General features: G+C 50.9%; 2 protein-coding genes across 2 annotated transcripts; one reads left to right on the forward strand and one right to left on the reverse strand.

The window, feature by feature from the left end:
- Positions 1 to 7,210: 7,210 nt before the first annotated feature.
- LOC123765568 (S-antigen protein-like) lies at positions 7,211 to 9,910 on the reverse strand. The gene has a single exon (XM_069333685.1). The coding sequence runs from the start codon at positions 9,908 to 9,910 to the stop codon at positions 7,211 to 7,213; it is 2,700 nt and encodes an 899-aa protein (XP_069189786.1).
- A 2,133-nt stretch (positions 9,911 to 12,043) lies between these two features.
- On the forward strand, positions 12,044 to 12,523 carry LOC123765569 (uncharacterized PPE family protein PPE21-like). Its single transcript, XM_045754247.2, has one exon. It carries the CDS (start codon positions 12,044 to 12,046, stop codon positions 12,521 to 12,523), a length of 480 nt encoding a protein of 159 aa, XP_045610203.2.
- Positions 12,524 to 12,678: the final 155 nt, after the last annotated feature.

A 12,678-nucleotide genomic window follows, 5' to 3' on the forward strand; every position in this document is an offset into this window, starting at 1 on the left:
CTCTCACATGATGCAGGGTACAACCAGGACCCCTCACATGATGCAGGGTACAACCAGGACCTCTCACATGATGCAGGGTACAACCAGGACCCCGTCACACGAGGCATGGTGTAACCAGGGCCCGAGTCATGCCACAGGAAACACGCACTCCGCTGCAGGCTGTACTTGTCATGTACGGGTCGACCCCAGACGGGCGCTCAGTTAACAGAGGGGTAGACTTCTCACAAAGCATCCCGTCCTCCTAATAGAACGTCGCATTTTGACGTATATTCGACCTAAAGCCAAAAAACGTCGTTTTTGACGTTATCTAGAAAATAGTAATATTGTACTGGCACAATATTTGATATTTTTTCCGTTTTTTTTATTAAATAATATCATATTTACATCAGTTTTTTATATATGTATATGTCGTACCTAGTAGCCAGAACGCACTTCTCGGCCTACTATGCAAGGCCCGAATTGCCTAATAGGCCGAGTGATTTTCTTTATTTTCAATAAATTGTTTCCTATTGGTTTATTTTAAATATTATTTATGTTAGTTTAGGTTATGTAGAGAAGGTTAGGTAGGGTAGGTTAGGTTGGGTCATATATCTACGTTAGTTTTAACTCAATATACAAAAAAAAAATGGTGAAATGAAAAGCTTTATCATTTCATAAGAAAAAAATAAGAAAAATATATAAATTCAGGAAAACTTGTTAGGCAAATCGCGTCTTACATAGTAGACCGAGTACTGCGTATATAATATATATATATATATATATATATATATATATATATATATATATATATATATATATATATGTATATATATGTATATATATATATATATATATATATATATATATATATATATATATATATATATATATATATATGTATATATATGTATATATATATATATATATATATATATATATATATATATATATATATATATATATATATATATATATATATATATTAGTGTTGCAAGCCGTCGTCATGGTAACAGATGTGATGCTGTTTCCTTCCCTGAGGTCTCTAAACACAATTTTTATTATTATTATTATTATTATTATTATTATTATTATTATTATTATTATTATTATTATTATTATTATTATTATTATTTTCTACCACAGACGTGGCCAGACATTCACATTGCTAACCAGCATATATACATTTTCTTCTGTCCTCCATGGACAGGGTTAGAGAAGTGTTAAACATATAGTTCAAGGGTTTATTGAACACTCGACCACAGAAGGTGATTCGGTGCTTTTAAAATGCTAAGCTAACCTACATACGTAAATACACAGATTTACGTATGCCCTACATAAAGTGTTTGATGTGTCTTTTACATGTGTCATTAATGTACATTCACAAAGGTGAAATGTAATTCTGATCAGCTTCCATATATACTTTATACCTATACATATACATACACACACACACACATACACATACACATACGTTGTGGGTGTGGTACTACGTACCGCCCAGCCAGCCAGACCCGTCCAGGACCTGTCAACCCGACGGCCGCAGGAAGCCACTCAACATGATTTCCATTGCTCATCAGAAATGGATTTTTATGTCCGTAAATCACTCTATTTCGTTTCGAGATATTTATTGTATTTGGTTGCATAAATATATCTTTCTGTCAAGGAATTATTTTTGGAGCTTCCTGCATACATAATTCTGCGTTTGTGACAGGAATATACGACGGTGTATGTGTGTGTTGGTGAGGCTAGCGGAGTCTGGCGTCCTCACACACCCGCGCCTATATAAACTGTGGCTCTCCCTGCCACAAGCAGCATATAAAGAATCCTACACTGTTCCTCCTCCTCCTCCTTCTTTTCCTTCCCCTCCTTCTCCCTCTCCGTGTTCTCTTTGTCCACGGGCCTGTTGCCGCAGTCGACTTAGAGTTCCCGCTCCATGATGCTGAGATCGTTTAGTGCTTCGGGCAGCAGCTGCTCAGGTAGGTGCTACCGTGTGGGGGTCATTTATTGTCCCGTGTGGGTCATAGTCCCGTGTGTGTCATTGTCCCGTGTGGGGGGTCATTTATTGTCCCGTGTGTGTCATTGTCCCGTGTGGGGGTCATTAATGTCCCGTGTGTGTCATTCCCGTGTGGGGGTCATTAATGTCCCGTGTGTGTCATTGTCCCGTGTGTGGGTCATTTATTGTCCCGTGTGGGTCATTTATTGTCCCGTGTGGGTCATTGTCCCGTGTGGGGGGTCATTGTCCCGTGTGGGGGTCATTAATGTCCCGTGTGTGTCAGTCCCGTGTGGGGGTCATTAATGTCCCGTGTGTGTCATTGTCCCGTGTGTGGGTCATTTATTGTCCCATGTGTGTCATTGTCCCGTGTGTGTCATTGTCCCGTGTGTGTCAGTCCCGTGTGGGGGTCATTTATTGTCCCATGTGTGTCATTGTCCCGTGTGTGGGTCATTTATTGTCCCATGTGTGTCATTGTCCCGTGTGTGTCATTGTCCCGTGTGTGTCAGTCCCGTGTGGGGGTCATTTATTGTCCCATGTGTGTCATTGTCCCGTGTGTGGGTCATTTATTGTCCCATGTGTGTCATTGTCCCGTGTGTGTCATTGTCCCGTGTGTGGGTCATTTATTGTCCCATGTGTGTCATTGTCCCGTGTGTGTCATTGTCCCGTGTGTGTCAGTCCCGTGTGGGGTCATTTATTGTCCCGTGTGGGGGGTCATTTATTGTCCCGTGTGTGTCATTGTCCCGTGTGGGGGTCATTAATGTCCCGTGTGTGTCATTGTCCCGTGTGTGTCAGTCCCGTGTGGGGGTCATTTATTGTCCCATGTGTGTCATTGTCCCGTGTGTGGGTCATTTATTGTCCCGTGTGTGTCATTGTCCCGTGTGGGGGGTCATTTATTGTCCCCGTGTGCGTGGGTCATTTATTGTCCCGTGTGGGGGTCATTTATTGTCCCGTGTGGGGGTCATTTATTGTCCCATGTGTGTCATTGTCCCGTGTGTGTGGGTCATTCATTGTCCCGTGTGGAGGGTCATTTATTGTCCCGTGTGTGTGGGTCATTCATTGTCCCGTGTGGGGGACAAAACATTGCTACCCAGTTTGTTTGATTCGAAATGTTAATGTCAATGTAATTTCCTCAGGGCCGGGGGGCGAGCTGTGATGCCCTAGTGTGTTCGAGGTCCGGCTCCGGAGGCGTTCAGTGGCACTCCGGTGACTCCAGTGCCATGAGGGACGCAGGTGTATCAGGCGCCGGAAGTGTGTGGTGCCAGCAGGTCATCACGCTGGCGCCACAACATATATAGGCGATGGTTCTTCCCAGCTTCAACACCTGCTGGAGTGACAGCTGTCTGTTACGGCATCAACACCTGCTGGAGTGACAGCTGTCTGTTACGGCATCAACACCTGCTGGAGTGACATCTGTCTCTCATGGCTTCAACATCTGTTGGAGTAATAGTATTAATAAAATATGAAAATAATGTCTAATTCTATTCATCCTCGCAGTGATTATCTAAGTTCTGTTGTACAGTCTTTCCCACAACAGAACAAATGAACACTACAAAAAAATGCAGAGATCTGTGGTGTTCATGGGCTAAATAGTGCCCATGAACACCATACTGTTCATGAAATAGTGCCTGTGTGTGATATAAAAAAATAATAAAGGAAAAAAATAGTAATATAGAAAGTAGATGCGTGGAGGACGATGGCCGCAGTCTGCCCGGTTGGCTCAGAGGAGCCTCACGAACTCTGCCGTCCTATTGGTATAGTGCACGAAGAATTTCTCCATTTCCTTGGGACAATATACCCTAATGGTGTGGTCTCTGTGGTAGTCTGCGTCAGAGGGCAGGTAGGTCCCATTGTCCACCAGTTCCTGGAAGTTTCTCTTCCAGATAAACTTCTCGAAGGTGACGGGCTCGCCAAGCAACCTGTGGAAGGTCTGTTCCATCCTGCACACCCGCTTGTCGCTGGGGTCGTTTGGAGGAGGCTTGGTGTAGTCAGTTGGGGGGTCTGGGAGGGCGGGTTTCGGCGGGTTCCAGGAGGTGGTGTTGTAGCCCATGATGGCTACCCTCTGCGTGCTGCGGAAGTTGAGGGAGTTGGTCTTGTCGCGGGTCTCTACGTCCCAGCGGTCTTCGTAGTCTGTGGTGCCCCGGTGTATGTGGATGGCTGGTCTGACTTTGGGGGTGTAGGGCCGCTTCGCCCACCCGCTTTTGGAGGGGTCGACCTCAGAGTACTTGGCCCCAGGCCGGCTGCTGCCTGAACTGTCCTCCAGGGGGATAGACAACACCTGATCGTTAAGCTTAGTCACGTTTCCTTTCCCAGGGTCCGATTGGGTCGTAGAGTTCCCCTTCCCAGGGCCCGATGAGTTTCCCTTCCCAGGGCCTGATGGGGTCGTAGAGTTCCCCTTCCCAGGGCCCGATGAGTTCCCCTGCACAGGGTCCGATAGGGTCGTTGAGTTCCCCTTTTCAGGGCCTGATGGGGTCGTTGAGTTCTTCTCAGGACCTGATGGGGTCGTTGAGTTCCCCTTCTCAGGGCCTGATGGAGTCGTTGAGTTCCCCTTCCCTGGGTCCGATGGGGTCGATGGACTCAGTGGGTTCTTTCTCCTAGGACCCAATGGGGTTGACGTGTTCCTCTTCATAGAGCTCAATGGGTTCTTTCTCCTAGGACCCAATGGGGTTGACGTGTTCCTCTTCATAGAGCTCAGTGGGTTCTTTCTCCCAGGACCTAGTGGGGTTGACGTGTTCTTCTTCTCAGGGCCCAATGGCTTCTTCTGCTGAGGGCTCATTGGTGTCGACGTGTTCTCCTTTCCGGTGCTCGATGGGGTTGACGTGTTCTCTTTCTCGGGGCTCGATGGGGTTGACGTGTTCTCTTTCTCGGGGCTCGATGGGGTTGACGTGTTCTCTTTCTCGGGGCTCGATGGGGTTGACGTGTTCTCTTTCTCGGGGCTCATTGGTGTCGACAAGTTTCCACCCGCCGCCTGGAGCTCCGAGACCTCCTCTCCCACAATCCCAAGCATGGTGCTTGTGATGACCAAAACGCAAATATATTTTAAAAACATTTTATATATTTAATTTTTGTAATTAAATTTTGTAATCTTATAACAAATTTGGTTGAAACTGCACGCTGCTCCACCGACCGTAAGGGGGTTGTCCCCCCTCTCCAGTTGGTATATGAGGAGGTGGAACCCTCTATTTGGTACACTAGGGGGATAGGACCCTCCATAGGTAGGGGTCCCATCCCCTTATTACACTAGGGGATGGAACCCTCCATAGGTAGGGGTCCCATTATCCCTTAGTCCCATCCCCTTAGTACACTAGGGGATGGAACCCTCCATAGGTAGGGGTCCCATTATCCCTTAGTCCCATCCCCTTAGTACACTAGGGGGATAGGACCCTCCATAGGTAGGGGTCCCATTATCCCTTGGTCCCATCCCCTTAGTACACTAGGGGATGGGACCCTCTAATTTATGCAAAAGGGGACTTAATTAACGCATCATAATGGAAGACAGTTCATAAAAGACAATATTAACAGTCCTGCACTAGGAAAGAATATTATATATCTCACACAAACCATTATTATAAAAAAAACAAATCCACACACTCTTATTTTGGAGGTGAAATTTTGAAAACAATCAATGCGAGCATTTACATATAATTGCGTCACAAGCATGAAATCAACATGCAAAATACCGATGGGAAATATCACTCACTTCATATTAAACTGTGGACAAGTGAGAGACATGTACTGTACCCGCTCCACAGGTAGGAACCGCTGTATCTCTCTCTAGCCTCTGTACCCTTGCGAACACCGGTCTTATATACAGTTTTCAAGTGAAACTTTACTAGATTCAACAGGGCGAAATTGCTTGGCCTGAGTAGGCGTAGTGCATATTACAATAGTCTCCTTGGCCAAATTAAAGATGAGAATGAAAATATCAGTAAGACGTGTCTTCAAGACTATAATCACTCGGGTACCTTCTCTCTGGTATGTCACGATACTTCTGGCAACACTGAGGTTACTTTAGTTTACAATGCTATGAGTTTACATGGGTCCGGCGCCTGATTATACTGTATTATTATGAAGTTCTCTCTCTCTCTGTAATATATTACAATTACAGTATAGTGCAGATGGTTACAATGTTGAAAACAGTCTTTTAGTGAAGATGGTTACGGTGAAGTTGACAGTGTGTAGTGAAGATGGTTACAGTGACAAGGACAGTGTGTAGTGAAGATGGTTACAGTGACAAGGACAGTGTAGTGAAGATGGTTACAGTGACAAGGACAGTGTAGTGAAGATGGTTACAGTGACGAGGACATAGTCACTGGACTTGCCGTGGAGAGGGGGGGACCTGCTGCCTGGGTAACAGCTTCTCCCCCAAATCAACCTACCCTGGCTTTGCGCCCTGGTGAGGCCACTCCAGACCGACAACCAGAGCGCAACTCCATAGTCTCCTGAGACTGATGGATGTCTACTACTACCACTGGAGAGAGAGAGAGGGGCTCTGAAGTCGCCTAGCCCTTCTTCTTGACTGCTCTATTCGCCTTGACACTTTCCTCCAACATATGTCCTTCGTATGGGTGCAACGGAAGCGTTTAGTCCTCTGGCCGCGGTCAACACTCTGGGACTTGTCAGCCATCTACACTATAAACGGGACCAGACGTGCAGAGCAAGGTGCACTAGCTCTCCTCAGTGCCGCGAGGAGTCTTCTCGCTCCTCAACTGTACGTTCCGGCCTCGACAACGGATCTCCAGTCGAGAAAAGGAATGCGAAAAAAAGTGAGACATATTTTCCCTAATCCTTGTCACTGTAACCATCTTCACTACAGCGAAGATGGTTACAGTGTACCTAAACACCCCAAAGCTGTCTTTAGATCGAGTATGACACAGACAGTGTCATATTCAAGGCTGTGTTTAGGTCGAATATGACAGAGACGAGCCAAAGAATGGTAGAGACACAGCAGACTCCGCAACGCAATATATCCGTAGAAAAAAAAGACAATAATAAACAGGGCGCCCTCGCCAGGTTCAGTCTAGCGGCTGGTCTCAACAGCCCGTCCTCCTAATATTACGTTCTGTTAGGAGTTACTTTAGTAACTCTATAACGGTCCTGTTCCTGAGGGGTGCGAACAGTCTCGTCTGTTCGCTGGGACACGTTGACCTGAGAGGATGGTCCCTGAGTAGCCTCTGAGTAGTGTGGAAGTTGAGGGAGTTGGTCTGGTGGCGGGTCTCTGCATCCCAGCGGTCTCCGTAGTCAATGGTGACCCGTCGTGGCTGGTCTGGTCTTGGGGGTCCTCCACCCAGCCGCTGCCGGAGGCTCTGGCTCGCGCTTGACGCTCTTCCTCTTTACGCCTTTGCCCTTTACGGCATCGCTCTTTACCTCCTCGCTCTCGACGGCATCGCTCTCTACGGCATCGCTCTCTACGGCATCGCTCTCTACCTCCTCGCTCTCTACCTCCTCGCTCTCTACCTCCTCGCTCTCTACCTCCTCGCTCTCTACCTCCTCGCTCTCTACCTCTTCGCTCTCTACCTCCTCGCTCTCTACCTCCTCGCTCTCTACCTCCTCGCTCTTTATGAACTCGCTCTTTACGAACTCGCTCTTTACCTCCTCGCTCTTTTGGCTCTTCTCGCCCTCGCTCTTTTCGGTCTTTTCGCCCTCGCTCTTTTCGCCCTCGCTCTTTACGCCCTCACTCTTTTCGGTCTTTCCGCCCTCGCTCTTTTCGCCCTTGCTCTTTTCGGTCTTTCCGCCCTCGCTCTTTACGCCCTCGCTCTTTACGCCCTCGCGCTTTTCGGTCTTTCCGCCCTCGCTCTTTTCGGTCTTTCCGCCCTCGCTCTTTTCGGTCTTTCCGCCCTCGCTCTTTCCGCCCTCGCTCTTTCCGCCCTCGCTCTTTTCGGTCTTTCCGCCCTCGCTCTTTTCGGTCTTTCCGCCCTCGCTCTTTTCGGTCTTTCCGCCCTCGCTCTTTCCGCCCTCGCGTTTTTCGGTCTTTCCGCCCTCGCTCTTTTCGCCCTCGCGCTTTTCGGTCTTTCCGCCCTCGCTCTTTTCGCCCTTGCTCTTTTCGGTCTTTCCGCCCTCGCTCTTTTCGGTCTTTCCGCCCTCGCTCTTTTCGGTCTTTCCGCCCTTGCTCTTTTCGGTCTTTCCGCCCTCGCTCTTTACGCCCTCGCGCTTTTCGGTCTTTCCGCCCTCGCTCTTTTCGCCCTTGCTCCTTTCGGTCTTTCCGCCCTCGCGCTTTTCGGTCTTTCCGCCCTCGCTCTTTACGCCCTCGCTCTTTTCGGTCTTTCCGCCCTCGCTCTTTCCGCCCTCGCTCTTTACACCCTCGCGCTTTTCGGTCTTTCCGCCCTCGCTCTTTTCGGTCTTTCCGCCCTCGCTCTTTTCGGTCTTTCCGCCCTCGCTCTTTTCGGTCTTTCCGCCCTCGCTCTTTCCGCCCTCGTGCTTTACGCCCTCGCTCTTTTCGGTCTTTCCGCCCTCGCTCTTTTCGGTCTTTCCGCCCTCGCTCTTTTCGGTCTTTCCGCCCTCGCTCTTTTCGGTCTTTCCGCCCTCGCTCTTTCCGCCCTCGTGCTTTACGCCCTCGCTCTTTTCGGTCTTTCCGCCCTCGCTCTTTTCGGTCTTTCCGCCCTCGCTCTTTACGCCCTCGCTCTTTACGCCCTCGCTCTTTACGCCCTCGCTCTTTTCTTTCTTTCCGCCCTCGCTCTTTCCGCCCTCGCTCTTTTCTTTCTTTCCGCCCTCGCTCTTTCCGCCCTCGCTCTTTTCTTTCTTTCCGCCCTCGCTCTTTCCGCCCTCGCTCTTTTCGGTCTTTCCGCCCTCGCTCTTTCCGCCCTCGCTCTTTTCGGTCTTTCCGCCCTTGGTCTTTCCGCCCTCGGTCTTTCCGCCCTCGGTCTTTCTGCCCTCGCTCTTTTCGGTCTTTCCGCCCTCGGTCTTTACGCCCTCGGTCTTTACGCCCTCGCTCTTTTCGGTCTTTCCGCCCTCGCTCTTTACGCCCTCGCTCTTTTCTTTCTTTCCGCCCTCGCTCTTTCCGCCCTCGCTCTTTTCTTTCTTTCCGCCCTCGCTCTTTCCGCCCTCGCTCTTTTCTTTCTTTCCGCCCTCGCTCTTTCCGCCCTCGCTCTTTTCGGTCTTTCCGCCCTTGGTCTTTCCGCCCTCGGTCTTTCCGCCCTCGGTCTTTCTGCCCTCGCTCTTTTCGGTCTTTCCGCCCTCGGTCTTTCCGCCCTCGGTCTTTACGCCCTCGCTCTTTTCGGTCTTTCCGCCCTCGCTCTTTACGCCCTCGCTCTTTTCGTGCTTGCCTTTACAGCGCTCACATTTCTGCAAGAGATACTCACACTTCTTGTCTCCGAGTTCCTTTAATCTCTTCCACTTGCCCTCACACCTGTTCAATGCATATTTACACTTGCACAGAGCAAGACTTGCCTCACAGTCTGTCTGCTTCCTGCCCTTCCACAGCTCATTAATAAGATGCCTGAGCTTATTCCTGTTCCACCATTCGATTAGCTTCCGCCCCGGCGTGTTCGTCAAGTTCCCACCCCCAGAGTCGGTCACGTTCGTCAAGTTCCCACCCCCAGAGTCGGTCACGTTCGTCAAGTTCCCACCCCCAGAGTCGGTCACGTTCGTCAAGTTCCCGCTCCCGGAGTCGGTCACGTTCGTCAAGTTCCCGCCCCCAGAGTCGGTCACGTTCGTCAAGTTCCCGCCCCCAGAGTCGGTCACGTTCGTCAAGTTCCCGCCCCCAGAGTCGGTCATATTCCCACCCCCAGAGTCGGTCGGGGTCGTCGAGCTCCCACCCCCAGAGTCGGTCGGGGACGACGTCGTCCCACCCCCAGTGTCGATCGGAGTCCACAACTTCCCACCCCCAGTGTTGGTCGGGATCTGCAAGAAGTTTTCACTCTCAGTGTCGGTCGGAGTCGGCGGGTTCCTCCTTATAGGGCCGATCGGGGTTAACAATTTCTCTCCCGAGCCGACTCCGACCATCGGACACGCGATCACAAAAACGCAAATTATGTATTTTAAAAGCATTGAAATGCGTTTTATTTTAAAAGAAATTTAAATAAATGTCTTCCCCACGACGTGTGACTTATTTCTCATAAGACGGATGGGACCCTCCAGTTGGTACACCACGGGGGGTGGGGCCCTCCAGTTGGTACACCAGGGGGTGGGGCCCTCCAGTTGGTACACCAGGGGGGGTGGGGCCCTCCAGTTGGTACACCAGGGGGGTGGGACCCTCCAGTTGGTACACCAGGGGGTGGGGCCCTCCAGTTGGTACACCAGGGGGTGGGGGGCCCTCCAGTTGGTACACCAGGGGGTGGGGGGCCCTCCAGTTGGTACACCAGGGGGTGGGACCCTCCAGTTGGTACACCAGGGGGGGTGGGGCCCTCCAGTTGGTACACCAGGGGGTGGGGCCCTCCAGTTGGTACACCAGGGGGGGTGGGGCCCTCCAGTTGGTACACCAGGGGGGTGGGACCCTCCAGTTGGTACACCAGGGGGGGTGGGGCCCTCCAGTTGGTACACCAGGGGGGTGGGACCCTCCAGTTGGTACACCAGGGGGGGTGGGGCCCTCCAGTTGGTACACCAGGGGGGTGGGACCCTCCAGTTGGTACACCAGGGGGGTGGGACCCTCCAGTTGGTACACCAGGGGGGGGGGACCCTCCAGTTGGCACACCAGGGGGGGGACCCTCCAGTTGGCACACCAGGGGGGTGGGACCCTCCAGTTGGCACACCAGGGGGGTGGGACCCTCCAGTTGGCACACCAGGGGGGGGGACCCTCCAGTTGGTACACCAGGGGGGGGCCGTCCTTGCGTGTCTTAAGCTTCACTAACAAACACACAAGGAAACAAACACAATTCATTTCTTTATGTTCCTCGCTCTTTTATTTATTAGTTGTAACAATTAACATATTATATAATTATTAGTTTTCAGCAATGGTCGGAGGGGGGTCTCCTCCAAAGACGGGCCCGGTCTCCTGGTACAAGAAGTGGTCCGAAGAAATAGAGGCCAAGGAGACCGAAGAGGCCAAGAAGAAGCACGCCAAGCCGTTCAGGAGGGTGACGAAGCCGGCGGCGAAGCGGCAGAGGAAGCCTGGCGAGCGGCCCTACACACCCTTGCCCTTCGGGACCTACGAGTACCACCCTGGCCGCGGCACCGTCGAGTACGACCAGAGGCGGGTGCTGGAGACGGTGCCGGAGGGCGAGGAGCCGTCGGATGAACACTGGAAGAAGAGCATGAACTTCGCCAACTCGCAGCGGGTGCAGATGGTCAAGTACAGCTCCGCCACCTGGCAGACGCCTCGCACCAGCCCCGAGCCCCAGCAGCCCCCTCCACCCCTCGCCTGTAAGGTGAGGGTCTGGAACGAAGAGGTGTGAGGCGTATATGTTGCAGCAGCAGCAGGCTGCGTGTTGACCTGCGCCTCGGGGGGCCTCCTGCAGCAGGCCGCCCCAGGGCAACCTCTCCCACCTTCACGAACTTCCTGTCATCTACATGCATTATCATTTTTTTTTTGTAGTGTAGACGCCCAACCACTTGTGGTGGACGTCGTCGCTCGGGTGAAAAATGGAGGCCACATTTTCATTATACACGACCTTCATCACTGAGGTTATTACCTCTACAAACATCCTTCATACATGCAGCCATCTTCACTACACAACAAAAAGCACTTCACGACATACTTTCATCACACACGGGCTTATTCCTACATCACCTATTCAACAACAACACGTCTGAATATTCAGCAACAACAACATGTTCTCAGAAGCCATGTCTAGACGAGCCTCTTACCATCCTGCCTACCCCAGTACCCGTGGTCCCGACGCACATGGCGTCTGGAGTCACCTCACTCGCTGGTTAACAAGCACATTGCTCGTTTCTACCTGCCGGCTTCCAATTATCGAGTCACCAGCGCCACCTGTATGATCAATTCAACGTATATATATAGAAACCAGCCAGCCACCACCAAGCAGAATACTCTCAGTGCTCATACCTGTTAAACCTGCTTCCACACTACCCTGTGTGGACTACCACGTCCATACGTACCCATATGGGTACGTAACCATACCACGTACCCATAAAATAAAATTAAAATGAAGCACAACAGTAGGCAAGCAATGTATAATGCCTAATATTGGAGACCGGATCCCAGGACAGGCCATCCCCAGTACAGCTGTAGGGAGTCTGGAGTACCATACCACCAACAGTGGGAGTCTGGAGTACCATACCACCAACAGTGGGAGTCTGGAGTACCATACCACCAACAGTGGGAGTCTGGAGTACCATACCACCAACAGTGGGAGTCTGGAGTACCATACCACCAACAGTGGGAGTCTGGAGTACCATACCACCAACAGTGGGAGTCTGGAGTACCATACCACCAACAGTGGGAGTCTGGAGTACCATACCACCAACAGTGGGAGTCTGGAGTACCATACCACCAACAGTGGGAGTCTGGAGTACCATACCACCAACAGTGGGAGTATGGAGTACCATACCACCAACAGTGGGAGTATGGAGTACCATACCACCAACAGTGGGAGTCTGGAGTACCATACCACCAACAGTGGGAGTATAGAGTGCGTAGCGAGGGTCTGGAGGTAGCCACCACCCGCCCCCTTAGGCTGGTACACAAACTACAGGACATGCATGGGGCTCACACGGCACTAACTGAAGGTAACAGCTACCCATAGTGGGCCCCTTATACAGGCCCAGTATACAGTATGTATACAGTCCCAGTCTACAGTATGTATACAGTC

The sequence above is a fragment of the Procambarus clarkii genome, chromosome 30 (genome assembly GCF_040958095.1).
Source record: "Procambarus clarkii isolate CNS0578487 chromosome 30, FALCON_Pclarkii_2.0, whole genome shotgun sequence".
NCBI classification, from domain to species: Eukaryota; Metazoa; Arthropoda; class Malacostraca; order Decapoda; family Cambaridae; genus Procambarus; species Procambarus clarkii.

What these genes read in the sequence shown, in the direction of transcription:
- LOC123765568 (XM_069333685.1), bottom strand. Translation starts at nt 9,910, where the DNA reads ATGGTCGGAGTCGGCTCGGGAGAGAAATTGTTAACCCCGATCGGCCCT.
- LOC123765569 (XM_045754247.2), top strand. Translation starts at nt 12,044, where the DNA reads ATGCCTAATATTGGAGACCGGATCCCAGGACAGGCCATCCCCAGTACA.